This window comes from Hypomesus nipponensis, chromosome 19 (genome assembly GCF_054491055.1).
Source record: "Hypomesus nipponensis isolate SF chromosome 19, ASM5449105v1, whole genome shotgun sequence".
In the NCBI taxonomy this organism is placed as follows: Eukaryota; Metazoa; Chordata; class Actinopteri; order Osmeriformes; family Osmeridae; genus Hypomesus; species Hypomesus nipponensis.
Genome location: NC_140379.1, coordinates 367,501 through 387,410, shown reverse-complemented (window position 1 = coordinate 387,410; position 19,910 = coordinate 367,501). Strand labels below are relative to the sequence as shown.

The 19,910-nt window shown below is 48.4% G+C and overlaps 1 protein-coding gene across 1 annotated transcript in view; it reads right to left on the bottom strand.

The window, feature by feature from the left end:
- nav2a (neuron navigator 2a) overlaps window positions 1-19,910 on the bottom strand; it is a 127,047-nt gene that overhangs the window by 9,281 nt on the left and 97,856 nt on the right. The window contains 17 exon segments of the mRNA XM_084682803.1: window positions 446-638; window positions 1,275-1,370; window positions 1,508-1,569; window positions 1,572-1,604; window positions 2,483-2,636; window positions 2,793-2,946; window positions 3,051-3,220; window positions 5,975-6,132; window positions 6,238-6,361; window positions 8,129-8,212; window positions 11,596-11,670; window positions 12,672-12,695; window positions 14,850-14,902; window positions 15,350-15,514; window positions 15,658-15,830; window positions 19,105-19,149; window positions 19,506-19,571. Of these exon segments, the coding sequence (XP_084538929.1) occupies window positions 446-638; window positions 1,275-1,370; window positions 1,508-1,569; window positions 1,572-1,604; window positions 2,483-2,636; window positions 2,793-2,946; window positions 3,051-3,220; window positions 5,975-6,132; window positions 6,238-6,361; window positions 8,129-8,212; window positions 11,596-11,670; window positions 12,672-12,695; window positions 14,850-14,902; window positions 15,350-15,514; window positions 15,658-15,830; window positions 19,105-19,149; window positions 19,506-19,571 (1,829 nt within the window).

The following is a 19,910-nucleotide window of genomic DNA, read 5'->3' as shown; positions in this document are numbered from 1 at the left end:
AAGGTGTGTGTGTGAGGTGTGTGTGAGGTGTGTGGTGTGTGTGAGGTATGTGTGTGAGGTGTGTGTGAGGTGTGTGGTGTGTGTGAGGTGTGTGGTGTGTGTGAGGTATGTGTGTGAGGTGTGTGTGAGGTGTGTGGTGTGTGTGTGAGAGGTGTGTGTGAGGTGTGTGTGAGGTGTGTGGTGTGTGTGTGGTGTGTGTGAGGTGTGTGGTGTGTGTGAGGTGTGTGTGAGGTGTGTGGTGTGTGTGAGGTATGTGTGTGAGGTGTGTGTGAGGTGTGTGGTGTGTGTGAGGTGTGTGGTGTGTGTGAGGTATGTGTGTGAGGTGTGTGTGAGGTGTGTGGTGTGTGTGTGAGAGGTGTGTGTGAGGTGTGAGGTATGTGTGTGAGGTGTGTGTGAGGTGTGTGGTGTGTGTGAGAGAGGTGTGTGTGAGAGGTGGCAGGCGTACCCCTCAGCTTGATGTTGATGGTGTCACTGTCTCCCACCAGGTACCCACAGGGAAGTAGCTCTGGGGAGCGGGCGGGGACGGGGTTGCTATGGCGGGGGTTGCAATGGCGGTACACGTCAGCAATGCTGTAACCCTCGACACTTTCGGAGCTCAACCCCAGCTGGCCCCCAGGGTCCACATGACTGGTGTACTCCTGCACACACACACGGTAACACACACAGTGAATGATGGTGGAGAAGTGGTGGGAGGTCGTGGGTAGAGAGGGTGAGGTGCATGAGGGGTCAGAGGTCAGGGTAGAAGGGGTCAGGGTTAGAGGGGGTCAGAGTTAGAGGGGGTCAGAGTTAGAGGGGGTCAGGGTTAGAGGGGGTCAGGGTTAGAGGGTTAGAGGGGGTCAGGGTTAGAGGGGGTCAGGGTTAGAGGGGGTCAGAGTTAGAGGAGGTCAGGGTTAGAGGGGGTCAGAGTTAGAGGGGGTCAGGGTTAGAGGAGGTCAGGGTTAGAGGGTTAGAGGGTCAGGGTTAGAGGAGGTCAGGGTTAGAGGAGGTCAGGGTTAGAGGAGGTCAGGGTTAGAGGGTTAGAGGGTCAGGGTTAGAGGGGGTCAGAGTTAGAGGAGGTCAGGGTTAGAGGGGGTCAGAGTTAGAGGAGGTCAGGGTTAGAGGAGGTCAGGGTTAGAGGAGGTCAGGGTTAGAGGGTTAGAGGGTCAGGGTTAGAGGGGGTCAGAGTTAGAGGAGGTCAGGGTTAGAGGGTCAGGGTTAGAGGGGGTCAGAGTTAGAGGGGGTCAGAGTTAGAGGAGGTCAGGGTTAGAGGGGGTCAGAGTTAGAGGGGGGTCTACCTTAAAGAGGCGAAGCACCACCCCATCCAGTACGTCCCATCTGGTTTTCCCGCTCACGCCGATGCAACCAATCAGGAAGTGGCGCTGCCGGAACTCCTGTGAGGTCACAGGTCAAGATGATGTCACATCCTCCCTTCTTAGAGGGACCCGTGTGTGTGTGTGAGTGAATGAGTAGATGGGTGTGTGTGTGTAGGTGTGTGCTAACAGAAGCATGACCACAAGGCCAGTCTCACCTCTCCAACTGTGCTGTCATCCCCCAGACTCACAACGATCTTCACCAGCCGCCCCTCCTTCCTCCCCCCTCTTCACTGGGGGCATCCAACAGCATGTCTGAGGGGTGCACACACACACCAGCAGGGTTTACACACACACGCACACACACACACACCAGCAGGGTTTACACGCACACACACACACACCAGCAGGGTTTACACACACACGCACACACACACACACCAGCAGGGTTTACACACACACACACACAGACACAGGGACGGACTGGGAGTAAAAATAGGCCCTGGACTTTGATCCAGACCAGCCTACCAGAACCGGTCCCGTATATGCCACCACAGCGAGCGCCCTGCTAATGCATGCAACTTCTGTACCTGATGTGATGATTTGGGACTTCCACGCTTAATGTGAGCTCGCGTAGCGCGCGAGCGAATTATTTTGGCAGATTTGAGCGAAAAGTAGTTGTTTGAGTTTGATGTAAAACAAACAAACATAGCCTTTTGTCCAATTGGTAAAACATTGTCTCGTGAAGGTAATTACGTTTACGTTTCTTAACCTGGTTTTCCATCTTTATATTGTCTCTATAGCTAACTTTCGATCTGTCAGTGTCAGTGTATAAGCGGCACTAAGGGCTGCATAGACGTTCATTTGGAAACGTCAAACCGTGTTGCTCAATCTTCTACAACATTTTTATTAGTAGTAAAAAATTATGGGTCGGAGGGCTGGGGCGGCCCTCCCGGCGGCCCTCCGGCCCAAAAGTGCTTCGGCCCATCGGGAATTCTCCCGATGGCCAGTCTGCTACTGCACAGACACACCAGCAGGGTTTACACACACACACACGCATTCAGGGTTTACACACACACACCAGCAGGGTTTATACACACACACACACAGACACACACGCATTCAGGGTTTACACACACACAAGCAGGATTTAGTAGCACACACACGTTACACACACACTCCTGTGGTCTTACCCAGGCTGGTGGACTCAGTGAGGTTGAGGCTGTGCTGGGAGAGACTGGGGCCGGGGCCGGGGGCGGGGCCGGGGGAGGCTGAGGGGGGTCGGCTGGAACCCAGGCTATCCTGCTTCAGACGGTCGTTCTCCATCTTCAGCTTCTCAATCTCTCCCTGAGGAACACAGCCAGCAGTCAGAACCACACTCTGAACATGATTCATGGTGTCTCTGAGCTGGTATAGCTGGTGAGCAGACCTCAGTGTGTGTGTATTGAGTGTGTGTGTGTGTGTGTGTGAGTGTGTGTGTGTGTGTGAGTGTGTGTGTGTTACCTGCATGCGGTTCATGGTGTCTCTGAGCTGGTCCAGCTGGTGAGCAGAGCTGAGAGCCTCCAACCTGATGTCTGTCAGCTTCATCTCCTTCTCCCTCAGCTCCCCCCTCAGCAGTCTCACCATGTCTGCCTCCCCCTCCACACACTCCGACAGCCTGAGCACACACACACAGCATCAATACACACACAATAGAAATAAAATTCAAAGGTTAATAACTGCTGGTGGACAGGGTGAGTGTTCAGGCACCAGGCTGCGTACAGAGAGCTGGAGTGGGTATTCCTCAGTGCGTGGCCCAGCCGGGTGGAGGCGTCATGGGGCAGCCGGGGCGAGGAGGGCTGGGACGAGTCTGTCATCTCCTCGATGTCCGAGTGAGATGACGCTGAGTGGGGAGACTTCTTACTGAATGCCTGCTTGAAGGAGCTGCGCAGCTGAGGACACACACAGGACGGACGGTGAGAAAGAGTGTGTGTTGCCTTTGCTAGAGCACTTGCATGAGGAGACAATCCCATGATGCACCATGGTGAGGACTATGGGGGGAGTTGAGGGAGGAAGAGGTAGAAAGCTGGGAAGAAATGTAGGAGTTAGTGAGGTTACACAGAGAGGAGGAGGAGAAGGAGCAGGAGGAGATTAAAGAAGACTAAAGAGGAAGGGGACTAAAGAAGAAGACATGAAACAGTGAGGAAGGTATAGGAGGACGGAGGTGTTAGTAGCAGAGTTCAGGGGGCTAGGCTACAGAAGCAGAGTTCAGGGGGCTAGGCTACAGAAGCAGAGTTCAGGGGGCTAGGCTACAGAAGCAGAGTTCAGGGGGCTAGGCTACATGCCGCTTGGTTTGTACTGAGGCATGAGCCACCAGACACTCTTACCTCATACACCTGCCCCATGAAGCGACAGCAGCGAGGACAGAGAGACAAATCACACACTTCAGACAACAGTGCAATGTTAGAGAGGTACACACACTCACACCTGGTGACACACACAGCTAGTATAACTAGCTGGCTGGCAGAGGTAGTAACTAGGGTTGCCAACCGTCCCGAATTGTCCGGGACATCCTGAATTCTGGGTGATTTAGATTTGTCCCGTCAGGGACAGCTCCAGTCCTGTATTCCAATCACAGCCTCACCGGACAATAGGCTAGTAGGCTACTGTAAACGCACAAACACTGCTATGGGACACGGTTGTTGCTTGTTGGTGACAGTGTGTGTGAACTGGACACTGGTGAGCGTTATTGTGTGTCAAAAGGAGAAACTTGTAATAATTGTCTTGACTATTCCTATGAACAAAACATCCAAGCGAGAAGCTATTAGTGTTTTGCCAAATTAAACAGAAATTAGAAGGTTTATGGCTAATGAAAGCTTGCGATTTCCGTTATTGTTGGTCAGCTTGGGGTGCGCGCGCATGTGCGTGTGCGCACCTGGAAGAAAGTGTCCCTCATTTGGGGTTGAGAAAGTTGGCAACCCTAGTAGTAACTAGCAGGCTAGCAGAGCCAGTAAACTGGCAGGCCAGTAAACTAGCAGGCTAGCAGAGCTAATAACTAGCAGAGCTAATAACTTGCAGAGCTAATAACTTGCAGAGCTAGTAACTTGCAGAGCTAGTAACTTGCAGAGCTAGTAACTTGCAGAGCTAGTAACTTGCAGAGCTAGTAACTTGCAGAGCTAGTAACTTGCAGAGCTAGTAACTTGCAGACTAGTAGAGCTAGTAACTTGCAGGGCTAGCAGAGCTAGTAACTAGCAGAGCTAGTAACTTGCAGACTAGTAGAGCTAGTAACTTGCAGAGCTAGTAACTTGCAGGGCTAGCAGAGCTAGTAACTAGCAGAGCTAGTGACTTGCAGACTAGTAGAGCTAGTAACTTGCAGAGCTAGTAACTTGCAGGGCTAGCAGAGCTAGTAACTAGCAGAGCTAGCAACTAGCAGGCTAGCAGTGTACTTCTGTACATTCTGCTCTCCCTCCAGAGCAGGAGACTGTCTCGAGCAGCGGCAGGGAGGAACAGAGAATGTTTAATAGGGGAGAACTGACACTCTCGTGAAACTTCCGGGTTCTGAACTGGTTGCAGTTCCACTCTGGTTCCATACGAGGCCGCTAACGGGCCAGTGCAGAATGAATGGAGGTCTATGGAGCTATACCTCTCAAAATCCACTTCTCAGGATATAATTTTTGGCCTAGTAATTTGAATGTTGAATTTGAAAGCGGTGGCAAAATCTAAATAAATTCACACTGCCTGGGTGTTAGATTTTTCCAGCAAGCTCTTACATATGTAGACACAGCAAGCCTGCTCTTTCAAGATGGCGTCCCCATTCATTTCTATGAAAAGTGCCATCTTTCCAGTTCTGGCTTCAATACTATTAGTACTGTATAGTATTCCTTTCACTTGGTTTTTAGAAACATAGGCCTATTCTAGATGGAACATATTCCACATATGACTCAGACGCACCACATAGCCTATACGTGGTTCTTTCTGCTTCGTGTTTTTAGTATGACCGCTTAAGTATTGTGCCGGATTAAAGAAACTGTCAACTTGAATATCTGGCTCCGTTGTTGTTCTAGGCCAGGGGTAGGCAACCCTGGTCCTAAAGAGCCGCTGTCCTGCATGTTTTAGATGTTTCCCTGCTCCAGCACACCTGATTCAAATGAATGGGTCGTTATCAAGATCTGTGGAAGCCGGGTAATGACCATTCATTTGAATCAGGTTCACACCTAAAGCGAGATGAACCATGGTTCACTTGGAACCGGACCGAGTCCAGTCTTTTTAGGGGGACCATGGTTCGGTTGTTTGGTCCGTACCAGAGTTCAAATGCCTGTTCTCACTTAATAGGGAGTGGACAGGCTCTCCATAGACAAGCTCTGGTGCATCTCATTAGGCTCCGCCCTCTACATCTCTCACTTCTTTCTACTTCCCTACTACCACAACAACAACCTCATCCAGGCTTTAAACAAGCTGGGAGCACTAAATGACCACTACCACTGAATACCAATAACACAGGCCCTGATTGGTTCCTACGCTAGACTGTAGTCTGTGATTGGTCACTCGCTACAAGGAGGGACATAGTATACAGGAAGTGTTGTGTATTCACCTTCACCCCGGTGCAAGACACCTAAGGGAGAAGGATCCGGGGGAATGAGTCAACATTAGCCAGCGTGTTGGGTTAGGGTCTGTTGGGTCTGTGGAATCAGACTTGAGGAACATACCCAGTTCTTCTTGTTCTTTTTCTTGTTCTTGGTGTCTGCGTCCATGTTGGAGCCAATACTGGAGTGGCTAGTGGCGCTGGCCACGCTGCTGACGCTGTCAGAAGAGTGCTGTCTTCTTATCCTCAGATCCTGCTGCTGCTGGGTACCATTACTGCCCTCTGCTGGAGAGAGGAAGACAGCACAGGCTGTTGTGAGTGCGGTGTGTGTGTGTGTGTGTACCTGGGCCCTCAGTCCTGTGTGTGTGTGTGTGTGTGTGTGTGTACCTGGGCCCTCAGTCCTGCAGGGGATCTCAGGTGTGTTAATGACTCCGTTGATGGCGTCCTGAGCCATGGTGTTCTGCCTCTTCAGCAGCTCAATGGTCTTCCTCAGCTCAGTCAGCTCAGAGTCCTGCACACACACACACACACACACACACACAATTAGCTCAGAGTCCTGCACACACACACACACACACACACACACACACTCAGTTACACTCTAAAAAAAAAAGAGTGTAAAAAAACAGGAACCATCTGGCAGCTGGGACGCCAGATTACACCCATTAAATTAAGGTAAAAAAATGTTTTGTCATTAACATTAATTAACCGTAAAATGATAGTAAATTTCCAGAACCAAATGTACGACATATATCTGTAATATCACATTACAGGCTGTTCTTTGCCGGTAAATTTGACTTTTATTAATGTAACTTTTCTGTAAAACACCGGCATTTCCAACAAATAAAAATAATAAATAAAGTCTAATTACGTCCTAACGATTTAACACGTTCATTCAAAGCAACTGTGTGCTTAACACACAGCATTCAGATCCTGTAATAAGTATCCAAATACTACAGATATTACTGGCGCTTCAGATTACACCTGTAGCGCCGGCTAGCTGCGCGATTTGGATAAGATAGTATGACATCACACATGTCGTCGGAATGACAGGTTAGATAGCGATCTAACTGGACAACAGTCACACTCAGGGTGAACACCTTATGTATCCTAACTACAGACCATCACATTGCACATATCAAAACAGAACAAACACAACAACAAAACTCAAAACAATGCTTATCTAACTATGTTTAAACCTTTAACTCTGTAGCTTTTCAGCTTGCCGCGGGGCATTCTGGGTAACAGGAGCGTTGCCGCTACACACCTATCTAATCAACTTTCCTTCGTCCTACTCTGGCATCTTTATGTTTATTCATTTAGCAGACGCTTTTATCAAAAGTGACTTCCAAGAGAGCGCTTTACTATAAGTGCATTGGTCAATGATCATAAACAACGAGATAGCCCCAAAAAGGCTTTTGCAGGCTTTTGTAGTCTTTGATATTGACTGATGCATGCTGGGATTGCATGACGTCAACTACCCGAGCTCAGTTCACAATTCAAGGTTCCTATGTCTAAACCAAAAATTATGTTAAGTTATTTGTCCGTGGGATGAAAGTAAATATCTGCAAAATAACTGTTAAAATAACTAGTTTTGATAAAGTGAAGTTATGTGTTTTAACAGAACATTTTCGTGAAAATGTTATTAACATTTGTAAAAAAAACTGTTTTAGTGTATTTTTAAGTAACAACATTTGGCTGTAATTCTTATGTAAAATTATACATTTACAGTTTGCCATTGTCTTTCTATCTGTATTTCCTGTAATTCAGAAATACAGAATAAAAACAAGTATAATTTACAGAAAAGTGACTAATTTTGTGTACATTTTTTTTTTTCAGAGCTCAGAGTCCTGCACACACACACACACACACACACAGTGAGTGTAGTATACATGTGTGTGTGTGTGTGTGTGTAGTATACATGTGTGTGTGTGTGTGTGTGTGTGTAGTATACATGTGTGTGTGTGTAGTATACATGTGTGTGTGTGTGTGTAGTATACATGTGTGTGTGTGTGTAGTATACGTGTGTGTGTGTGTGTGTGTGTGTGTGTAGTATACATGTGTGTGTGTGTAGTATACATGTGTGTGTGTGTAGTATACATGTGTGTGTATGTGTGTAGTATACATGTGTGTGTGTGTAGTATACATGTGTGTGAGTGTAGTATACATGTGTGTGTATGTGTGTAGTATACATGTGTGTGTGTGTAGTATACGTGTGTGTGTGTGTATGTGTGTAGTATACATGTGTGTGTGTGTAGTATACGTGTGTTTTCCTCACCTTCTGCTCAGCGGTCATGGTGAGGCTCTTGAGGCGGATGGTCATGTTCCCCAGACTCTGTTCAAACGCTGCCACCAGGTGGGCCTGACCAGGAGAGACCAGCACACATTACTAACCCTGACCAGGAGAGACCAGCACACATTACTAACCCTGACCAGGAGAGACCAGCACAGACCACAACACATTACTAACCCTGACCAGGAGAGACCAGCACAGACCACAACACATTACTAACCCTGACCAGGAGAGACCAGCACAGACCACAACACATTACTAACCCTGACCAGGACAGACCACAACACTGGTGTGTCTGGTGTGTGTGTGTGTGTGTGTGTATATCTCCCCCTAGGACAGATATGAGGCAGAGCAGTGATGACTGGCTGGTGTCTGAGTCAGCAGAACAGAGATAAAAGATACGACTGGAGCAAGCAGGGCCAGGAGACCAAGGTCAAACAATCAGCAACAGTTACCTCACCACCAACACTGTTTAAGTTACCTCACCACCACACTGTTTAAGTTACCTCACCACCACACTGTTTAAGTTACCTCACCACAACACTGTTTAAGTTACCTCACCACAACAGTGTTTAAGTTACCTCACCACGACACTGTTTAAGTTACCTCACCACAACAGTGTTTAAGTTACCTCACCACCACACTGTTTAAGTTACCTCACCACCACACTGTTTAAGTTACCTCACCACAACACTGTTTAAGTTACCTCACCACCAACACTGTTTAAGTTACCTCACCACAACACTGTTTAAGTTACCTCACCACAACACTGTTTAAGTTACCTCACCACAACACTGTTTAAGTTACCTCACCACCAACACTGTTTAAGTTACCTCACCGCCACACTGTTTAAGTTACCTCACCACCAACACTGTTTAAGTTACCTCACCGCCACACTGTTTAAGTTACCTCACCGCCACACTGTTTAAGTTACCTCACCGCCACACTGTTTAAGTTACCTCACCGCCACACTGTTTAAGCCTCCTAGCAGTGTACCTAGCAGAAGCTCCTGTTCTACTCTCTAAAAAAAGACAAATAAAGTTGAGACCTGTCTGAGAGGCGCCTCCCTGTGGAGAGGGGGGCGGCACTGGGGGTCCTCTGGGTCTCCCTGGCGGGAGCCCCGGGGCCAGCTTCTCCTGGAGGGGTAGCGGTTCAGGGCGAGCCAAGGCCCCATACTGCCCGCTCTAGGGCGCCGTCCGCTGGACGCCATGGCTGGCTAGGCAGCCTCTTGGAGCTCGAAGATGCTAACCCTAACACCAACTAATGATAATGATAATTATGATGCTAACCCTTATGTTAATGCTAACTCGAACTCATGCTAACTATAATGCTATTGGTAGCAGCACAGCTCTGACTGTATGTCAGCATGCTTTCTCAGGGTGTGAGGGAGGAGAGCGATGGGGAGGGTGTCGGGGCTGGAATGCAAAGAGAGGCAGGGTTAGCGGCCATGACGAGCTGCGAGGCCGGTGGGAGGCTCCTCCTCAATACGATAACCACTCAGACAAGCCAGAGCGACCTCCAACACCACTCAGACAAGCCAGAGCGACTTCCAACACCACTCAGACAAGCCAGAGCGACCTCCAACACCACTCAGACAAGCCAGAGCGACTTCCAACACCACTCAGACAAGCCAGAGCGACCTCAAACACCACTCAGACAAGCCAGAGCGACCTCCAACACCACACAGACAAGCCAGAGCGACTTCCAACACCACTCAGACAAGCCAGAGCGACCTCCAACACCACTCAGACAAGCCAGAGCGACCTCCAACACCACTCAGACAAGCCAGAGCGACTTCAAACACCACTCAGACAAGCCAGAGCGACTTCCAACATCATCCAATCCCCCTCCCCTCCAACACCCCACAGCCCAAATCCCCCCCCCCTCTCGGAGCACTGTGAGAACTCTCCCTCACCACTCACAGCATTGCTCTGAAACCCAAACATGACGTCACCCAGGTACGGATCACACACAAAGCACAGCCACACGCAGTCTGAAAACACTCATAACCCCCCACAGCAAATCACCATCTATCAGGTATAAGTGAACCTCGCACACACCTCACCCTGTGGAGCCTCTAGAAGCCAGTTCCCAGACAGACATGAAGAAACTCGACCAAAAAAGTCCCAAAAATGAGTTTTGGCCGACTTTACCAACCTCCAAACACAAATATCACAGCCAACTGGCCTTAAAAAGGATCCAAAACAAAATTTAACTGATTTAATCATGCTTCTGATTCACTGAAATAGTGAGGACATAATAGTATCCAGGTAACACACACAACTGACTGGAGCATGTGCAGCTCAGTGGTTACAGCATGTGCAGCTCAGTGGTTACAGCATGTGCAGCTCAGTGGTTACAGCATGTGCAGCTCAGTGGTTACAGCATGTGCAGCTCAGTGGTTACAGCATGTGCAGCTCAGTGGTTACAGCATGTGCAGCTCAATGGTTTGACAGCAGATTGGGTTAGGGTTAGCCATATAAGCCTGTTATTTACATTTAGTCATTTAGCAGACGCTCTTATCCAGAGCGACTTACAGTAAGTACAGCTACATTCCCCTGAGGCAAGTAGGGTGAAGTGCCTTGCCCAAGGACACAACTTCATTTGGGACAGCCGGGAATCGAACCAACAACATTCTGATTCATAGCCCGACTCCCTAACCGCTCAGCCATCTGAGCCATCTGTTATGAGGGCATGTCCCTCAGCTTTGGTCTTTAGAAGCCATACGGTATCCATAACGACTGTGAACACGCCTCAGGCAGGCATGTTGAGTGACACGTGATCCGGGTCTCTCATCATGTGAGGTACTGCTGTGGGGCCCTGGGGCGCAGAACCCTAACCCATACAAGACTGACTGTGACATGTCTTTAAACATGTGAACAACCACCTTCTCCTAACCCACCTACGACCTGACTCTACCCCTCTCACAATCTCTCCACCTTCTCACCATCTCTCACTCTCTCACCATCTCTCACTCTCTCACCATCTCTTACCCTCTCACCATCTCTCACTCTCTCACCATCTCTTACCCTCTCACCCTCTCTCACCCTCTCACCATCTCTAACCCTCTCACCATCTCTCCACCCTCTCACCATCTCTCACCATCTCTCCACCCTCTCACTAATCCATCCTGGGGAACAGGAAGTACAGTATGTGCTATGGCAGCCTGGAGAACAGGAAGTGACATGGTTCTGTTGTGGATGTGCCCATAGGAGGAGGCTTTTAGTTTTTGAGTATGTATGTGTGTGTGTGTGTGTATGTGTACGTGTGTGTGTGTGTGTGTGTGTGTATGTGTACGTGTGTGTGTGTGTGTGTATGTGTACGTGTGTGTGTGTGTGTGTATGTGTACGTGTGTGTGTGTGTGTGTGTATGTGTACGTGTGTGTGTGTGTGTGTATGTGTACGTGTGTGTGTGTGTGTGTGTATGTGTACGTGTGTGTGTGTGTGTCTTACGTTGGCGCTCAGCTGTGTCGTCAGGGCGGACACTTTCTCCTGGGAGGCATCCAGCTCTCTGCGTAGTTTACGGATCTGAGAACACACACACACACAGGTTCAGAGGCCATGGTGTGTTTCCCAGATGTGTCTTAGAGGAGGTAGGAGATCCAGGTGTACACAGGTGCAGATAGCTGGGTGTGTCTCTCTCAAACACACACACACACACATAAACGGAACCACCCCTCATGTAAGGAGATCTAACACCATACACGCCCCCCTGTTCAAACACACACTGGAGGAAGGACAAGAGGGGGAAGAGGGAGAGGGGCGGAGAGAAGGAGAGAGATACAGAGAGAGGGGGAAGAGGGAGAGGGGCGGAGAGAAGGAGAGAGATACAGAGAGAGGGGGAAGAGGGAGAGGGGCGGAGAGAAGGAGAGAGATACAGAGAGAGGGGGAAGAGGGAGAGGGGCGGAGAGAAGGAGAGAGATACAGAGAGAGGGGGAAGAGGGAGAGGGGCGGAGAGAAGGAGAGAGATACAGAGAGAGGGGGAAGAGGGAGAGGGGCGGAGAGAAGGAGAGAGATACAGAGAGAGGGGGAAGAGGGAGAGGGGCGGAGAGAAGGAGAGAGATACAGAGAGAGGGGGAAGAGGGAGAGGGGCGGAGAGAAGGAGAGAGATACAGAGAGAGGGGGAAGAGGGAGAGGGGCGGAGAGAAGGAGAGAGATACAGAGAGAGGGGGAAGAGGGAGAGGGGCGGAGAGAAGGAGAGAGATACAGAGAGAGGGGGAAGAGGGAGAGGGGCGGAGAGAAGGAGAGAGATACAGAGAGAGGGGGAAGAGGGAGAGGGGCGGAGAGAAGGAGAGAGATACAGAGAGAGGGGGAAGAGGGAGAGGGGCGGAGAGAAGGAGAGAGATACAGAGAGAGGGGGAAGAGGGAGAGGGGCGGAGAGAAGGAGAGAGATACAGAGAGAGGGGGAAGAGGGAGAGGGGCGGAGAGAAGGAGAGAGATACAGAGAGAGGGGGAAGAGGGAGAGGGGCGGAGAGAAGGAGAGAGATACAGAGAGAGGGGAAGAGGGAGAGGGGAAGGTTAGTTCTTACCTCTGACTGGGACTTTTCTTCATTCTGTGAGGAAAGACAGACAGAGAATCCATGAGAGTGTGTATTGATGGTAGATAAGCCGTCCTCTGACAGGGAGGGGCTGGTGAGAGAGCAAGTGAGGCTCCAGGTCCACGAGGTGTGTCTCTGGCTCTTTAAGAGCGTACATCATTTCAGCGTGTATGTACATCATTGCTTCAACCTCTCGTATGATTTATTAGTTACATGGAGACAAGTTTATTACAGGCTCTGGTGTAGTATGTCTGGAAAGCACAGATATGTTCCTGGAGGCGTTTGCAGCCTGTGTGTGCATGTGTGTGTGTGTGTGTGTGTGTGTGTGTGTGTGTGTGTGTGTGTGTGTGTGTGCATGGTGTGTGTGCATGGTGTGTGGTGTATGTTGTGTTCCAGTCTTGCGCCTCTGAGGGGACGGTTACAATGTTCCACCTGTCAACCCAGCAACTACTGTGCACACACCAGACACACACATATACCAGACACATACACCCTCACACACACACATATACCAGACACATACACCCTCACACACACACATATACCAGACACATACACCCTCACACACATATATCAGACACATGCACACCCTCACACACACTTTTACACACACCCAAACAGAGCTGTCAATCCCAGACACATTACCTTTCTAAGACATAAACAAGACAGATCCTCACGATGACAAACAGAGCGACCAGCCCCTCTACCTAACCGTATCTGACCACAACACAGTCTCATAACACGTGGAGCGTGGAGTCTTCTTTCCCCCCCTCCCTTCCTCCCCTCTGCCTCTGTCATGATCCTGAACAGGACTGTCGGTGTTGAAGGGAGCACAGTGAACACAACGCATGATATTATTATTATACATTAGACAACAAACAGCATGGGAGCATTCCTCCCTCCTCTCATTCCTACTCCCCTTTCCCCCTCCCCTCCTCTCCTCTCTTCTCCCTCCTCTTCCCCTCCTCTCCTCTCCTCTCTTCTCCCCTCCCCTCTCTTCATCCCTACCGTGCGTTCCCAAAGAGCAGCAGTCCCCGTGAGGGATAAGGTAGACATCATCTTGAACCTCTCTTCCACTTCCTTCTCTTTCTCTTTACTTGTCTTCTCTTTCTTCTTCCTCTCTTTCGTTCTGTTGTTATCGAGTGTGTCTCTGCTTGGTGATCTCCACAGCTATGTCCCCTCTCTCTCCACCTACACACACCTGCTCAGGTGAGGAAGGAGGAGCCAAGCTCACAAACAACCGTCCTGATTTACTACTGCCTGTGTGGGCTGGCTGAAGTGAAAGGATTCAGGTTCCTCAGCTCAGAGCTGCTGGTCAGATGATGAGAGAGCTAGAAAACTCTGGGCTGGTCAGAGCTGTTGGTCTGGAGCTTGTGTTGTAGTGGTGTAGTGGTGTGGTTGTGTAGTGGTGTTGTGGTGTAGTGGTGTAGTTGTATAATGGTGTAGTCGTGTAGTCATGTAGTGGTGTAGTGGTGTAGTTGTGTAGTGGTATAGTTGTGTGGTGGTGTTGTGGTGTAGTGGTGTAGTTGTGTAGTGGTGTAGTTGTGTAGTCGTGTAGTGTGTAGTGGTGTACTTGTGTAGTGGTGTAGTTGTATAATGGTGTAGTTGTGTAGTGGTGTAGTTGTGTAGTGGTGTAGTTGTATAATGGTTTAGTTGTGTAGTGGTGTAGTTGTATAATAGTGTAGTTATGTAGTGGTGTAGTGGTGTAGTGGTGTACTTGTGTAGTGGTGTAGTTGCATAATAGTGTAGCTGTGTAGTGGTGTAGTCGTGTCGTGGTGTAGTTGTGTAATGGTGTAGTTGTATAATGGTGTAGTTGTATAGTGGTGTAGTTGTATAATAGTGTAGTTGTGTAGTTGTGTAGTGGTGTAGTTGTGTAGTCGTGTATTGGTGTAGTTGTATAATGGTGTAGTGGTGTGGTGTTGTAGTGGTGTAGTTGTATAATGGTGTAGTTGTGTGGGGGTGTAGTGGTTTTATTGTATATTGGTGTAGTGGGGTAGTGGTGTAGTTGTATAATGGTGTAGTGGTGTAGTGGTGTAGTTGTATAATGGTGTAGTGGTGTAGTTGTATAATGGTGTAGTGGTGTAGTTGTATAATGGTGTAGTGGTGTAGTTGTATAATGGTGTAGTGGTGTAGTTGTATAATGGTGTAGTGGTGTAGTGGTGAACTCACCGTGGAGTACATGGAGGAGGTGCTCGACACCAGAGAGAGAGACGAGCCGTGTACTGAAGAGAAGCACAGGAGACACTGGTTAGGGTACACACATACACTCACACACATACACTGTCTGTGTGTGTATGTGTGTGTGCATGTACATATGTCTATGTGTGTGTACATATGTTTCTGTGTGTATGTGTGTGTGTGTGTGTGTGTGTAAGTGTATGTGTGTGTCTCAATGGATCTTGAATGAGCTCACACACAATCCTCTAAGGCGTTTTCAACTCTGGTTTCTGAGTCAATGGGTTCATTCTCCTTCTCTGTCTTTCTGTCCCCCCTACTTCCCCTCCTCCACCCCCTCCTCCCCCCCTCCTCCCCCTCCCTGCCCTTCTTCCACCCCCCCCCCCCCCCCCACCGCCAAGACTCCTCCCTCTGTGAAAAGACACTAGGAATACTGGATTACTGTATATAGTCAGTCTTTCTCACTCACACACACCCTAGGTGAGAAGTCTCACCTTCCTCGTCCCTGAAGGACCCAGACCGGCTCATGCTTCGAGTCTTCTCATCCAGTGACAAGCAAGAGTTCCTCACACGGGGGTCAAACGACGTATCCTGATTGGTCAGGCTGTTATTGCGCGTGCTGGCCAGGTTGATCTGATTGGCCGAGGTGGGGCTGGATGCTAGGGGTGAGAGAGGTTAACATACAACAGGTTAAAGGGAGAGAGAGAGAGAGAGAGAGAGAGAGAGAGAGAGAGACACTTAACATGGGAGAGACTGAGAAACAGACAGTATTTCTACTTTCTAGAAGCTGTGAGAGGCGTACCGAGCTGAGCGAAGGTGAAGCGCGTGCCGGAGGGCGATGCGAGGCTGGAGGCGAGGCTGGAGGCCGGGGAGAATGGGGAGTTACTGGCTGAGTCTGGAAGCCCACCCGAGGAGTGGGATCGCAGCCACTCAGGGGAGGCCTCATCATGGCTCCGCTGGGGCGGGGGGGCATACCTGCCAGGGGTCAGGGGTCAGAAGTCAGGGGTCAGGAGGTGTGGGTGTGTTTGTAGGCGTGTGGGAATCAAAGTGAAAGAATCAACCAAAGCCAAGATTGTCGTTTAGTTCAGAATCAAGCTACATGTTCAGCAAGATGCAACAGGACACTTGATTAGACTTTCAGAACCAAATCAGCGCTTGAAAAATCATGATATAAACAAACGGGCTCAGATGGCTGAGCGGTTAGGGAATCGGACTATTAATCAGAAGATTGCCAGTTCGATTCCCTGCCGTGCAAAATGACATGTCCTTGGGCAAGGCACTTCACCCTACTTGCCTAGGGGTAATGTCCGTGTACTTACTGTAAATTGCTCTGGATAAGATTGTCTGCTTAATGACTAAATGTAAACATGTACTAACATCGTCTCAATAATGCACAATAAACTTTGCAAAACCCAGATCAAGCAGAGAACCAGTCCAACAGAAATCCAAAAATGTGCCCCAAATCAACGTGTGTGTGTGTATGAGTGTGTGTGTGTGTGTATGAGTGTGTGTGTGTATGAGTGTGTGTGGCTGTGCACAGATAGAGTAGACAGCATGCCCCATCACTAAAGCCACAAATGTGCAAAAGTAAAAATAAACAAACTGGGCTGCGTTTCCCGATAACGAAGGATCGTAGCTGTTACGAGGCTTCTCTACGATCAAAATAACGATCCACCATTATTTCTTACGTGCGTTTCCCGAACATGCTCGTGAGGAGAACAATCGTACCTGTCTCTTAAGTTGCACTTAACAAGACGCTGTCCATTGTACTGAAATATGATTCTTCTGACGCAACTTTAAGACTTAAAAATGTACGTTAACCAAAATAATTGATGAATTACGGTAGACAAAAAGTATTTTATGTTGCTACAGAAAACTTTTTACATTTATTATAGGCTACTTATTTGAGTACTTTTCAATGTACATTGTATGATGCTACATGAAGGCAAAGACAATAAGGTGAACGTGCAAACTATGCTGCATCTGAGTTTAACACCGGTGTTAGGACCCTGCAATCAGCGACACAGGATGCTAAATACCAATAGGTCTTGGAAATTAAGTGGGCTTGTCTCCAAATTGAGGTGAGGAATCTTTTGTTTGAAGAGATGAAGTTCACAAGGCCCTCCATTTCTGTGTCTATTCTTCTGCCCAACCAACAAGGTAGTGTCAAATTTAGGTTACCTGAGCATACAATGTTTATTTTAATGAAATAAAGGCTGAATTGTGTAGTGTAGCCTATTATATATTCAGTGTTGCCTGTCCCATCCTTACTACTAACCCTTTTTATTGTTTTCACCTTATAGATCCATGTGAGGAGCAGCAAGAACAAACTCCAATACAACAACTATTTATCACATTACTTGTGACTTGGATTTTAACTCTTCTTGGTACTCCACTTTCCATAGGCAGGATATATATATATATATATATATCCTACACTTACTACTTGATTGAACTACAAGGTTAAAAACCATGCATATAAATGGTATCACACATGGCATGTCCCAGCTAGCAGCAAGCATCTCAATCCAACATATTTACTGTCTTATTTTCAAGTGTTAACTATATCTACAATCTTGCAATAATAGGCCAACAGCTTTCCAAGACCATGTTTGCAATCTTATGATTCCCACATATTGGCCACAAATGACAGTATGACAAACACATAAGTGATGAATACCCCATGTCTTCAACACAGAATCATTGTTTATGACATGAATAATCAACTCTACTTTAATTGATGGTTAAACAATAATACTCGGTATGAGTGTAAGATATGTCAGATGACATCATGATATCATGATGCTCCTGATCCATAAAAGCAGACCTGCAGAGGCTAACAAGGAGGTCCTTTGCACTGACCCCTGCAACCCAACTACTGGAAGTGTTAAGGTTCTAAGCCGCTGGCAGTTTTCTGGATGTTATTGGAGATGGACATGGGCTCTCCAAGGCCTCAGTTTCAAGATCTGTGCAGGCTGTCACAACTGCATTACTTTGACACAATCCAGACCACATCCAATTCCCCACAAACAGAGGGGACAGGTCTGCGGTGCAGGACTTAGGCTATCTTCAATGGCTTTTATGATTTTTGTTTAGTAGTTTTCACTCCCTCCTGGCCCCTTCACCCTGTGTGACTTCCCAGTCAACCCTGTGGAGTCTTTCCATTTCCTGGGCGCCACCATCTCCTAACATCAGGCTCGGCTCTGCCACCAGCCTCTTCATCCACCGGGCTTGGCCTGCTACTAGCCCTATAATTCTAATAAACATCTTCAATGTTCAATTGTTGTTGTGTTATTGCACTCGTAAAAGCATTACGTTAATGCATTTCTAGTTACTATTGCACATTCAACAGCCATATTACAATGTTATACTATTTTGTTAAATTTACCTTTGTCTATTGCATGCGCCAAACCCACCAAATCAAATGATTTTGTGTAACCTAAATTTACTTGAGTAGAAACCGGATTATGATATTTTTTCGGCACTTAAACTTGTATGGTTCACTAAGAAATACCCCAGTTCCAGCGTACCTGGTGTAAAAAGAGAACCAAAATAATCCTATTTTCCATCTGAAGTAACTTTCAGCATTAGTTTAATGTAGTTTTCATGATCGGCCTATGTGTGTCTCTACTGAGTTTCATTGCTTAAGAGGCACTTAGCGATCTACGACTGGTCTGGAACTCTCGTTAATCTACGAGGATTTTCAATAGCCTCTTCAGCTATAAGGGCTTCGGGAAACGGCCCGTACAACCAAGATCCATCGTACGATGGACTTTACAATCAACTCAGGCTTACGATGCTTTCGGGAAACGCACCCCTGGTCTGTAACACCCAGCAGAAGCATGAGGGAGTGGGCGTGGCACGGTGGGCGTGGCAGGGTGGGCGTGGCACGGTGGGCGTGGCACGGTGGGCGTGGCAGGGTGAGCGTGGCAGAGAGAAAAGCTGTAAATTGGTCCCTTGTTAGGGTTACGAACAGAGAGAGGGAGGGAGAGACAGAGAGGAAGAGAGAGAGAGAGAGAGAGAGAGAGAGAGAGAGAGAGAGAGAGAGAGAAGGAGGGAAAGAGTGAGAGAGAGAGAGAGAGAGAGAGAGAGAGAGAGAGAGAGAGAGAGAGAAGGAGGGACAGAGAGAGAGAGAGAGAGAGAGAGAGAGAGAGAGAGAGAGAGAGAGAGAGAGAGAGAGAGAGAGAGAGAGAGAGAGGGGGAGAGGGACGAAGAGAGAGAGTGAGGGCCTGTAGCATGTGTCCTGTACCTGAGTCCCTTCTTAGGAAGAGTGTTTGTACCACAGTGGAGGCCTCTGTGGAGGAGAGAGAGAGAACTCAGGAGGGAGGAGGAGACAAGGGAGGAGGAGACAAGGGAGGAGGAGGAAGGGTGGAGGGTGTAGGGAGGTTTGTGTTGTATATCCATAAATATTTAGTTTCCCTTCTGTATGTATTGTCTTGTTGTCATACATTACTGTAGAAACTATGTGCTGTGTCTTTAAAAACGTCAACTGTGGTGGCAGTCCCATCCACAAGGAGGCAGCATGATCAGAGCAGAGAAGCATCTCTCTCTCACACACACAAACACACACACACACACACACACATAGTATACATCATACAGTCACATACACACACAATCATACAGTCACACACACAGACACACGTTTACCTGTCCTGTTTCCGTGGCAACGTGTTTCGGTTGAATTTAGGGCTAGGGGAGGGGGAGGAGAGGGGGCTGGCAGGACAAGGAGGGAAACGACAGGAACAGAGAAAGAAAGAGACGTTTAGAGAGAAGGGAGGAGGACACTTCCTCATTACAAGAGACTTCCTACTTACACCAGAGAAGAAGACAGGAGGAGAGGAGAGACGAGGAGAGGAGTGGAGGAGGAAGGAGGAGAGGAAAGGAGGAGGAGAGAAGGAGAGAAGAGAGGAGGACAGGAGAGAAGGAGGAGAGGAGGAAAGCATAGAGGAGGAAAGAAGTGGAGGAAAGGATGAGAGGAGGACAGGAGAGAGGAGGAGAGGAGGAGGAGAGAGGAATGTTTGGGAGGTTAACCTCAGACACCTCAGGACAGAG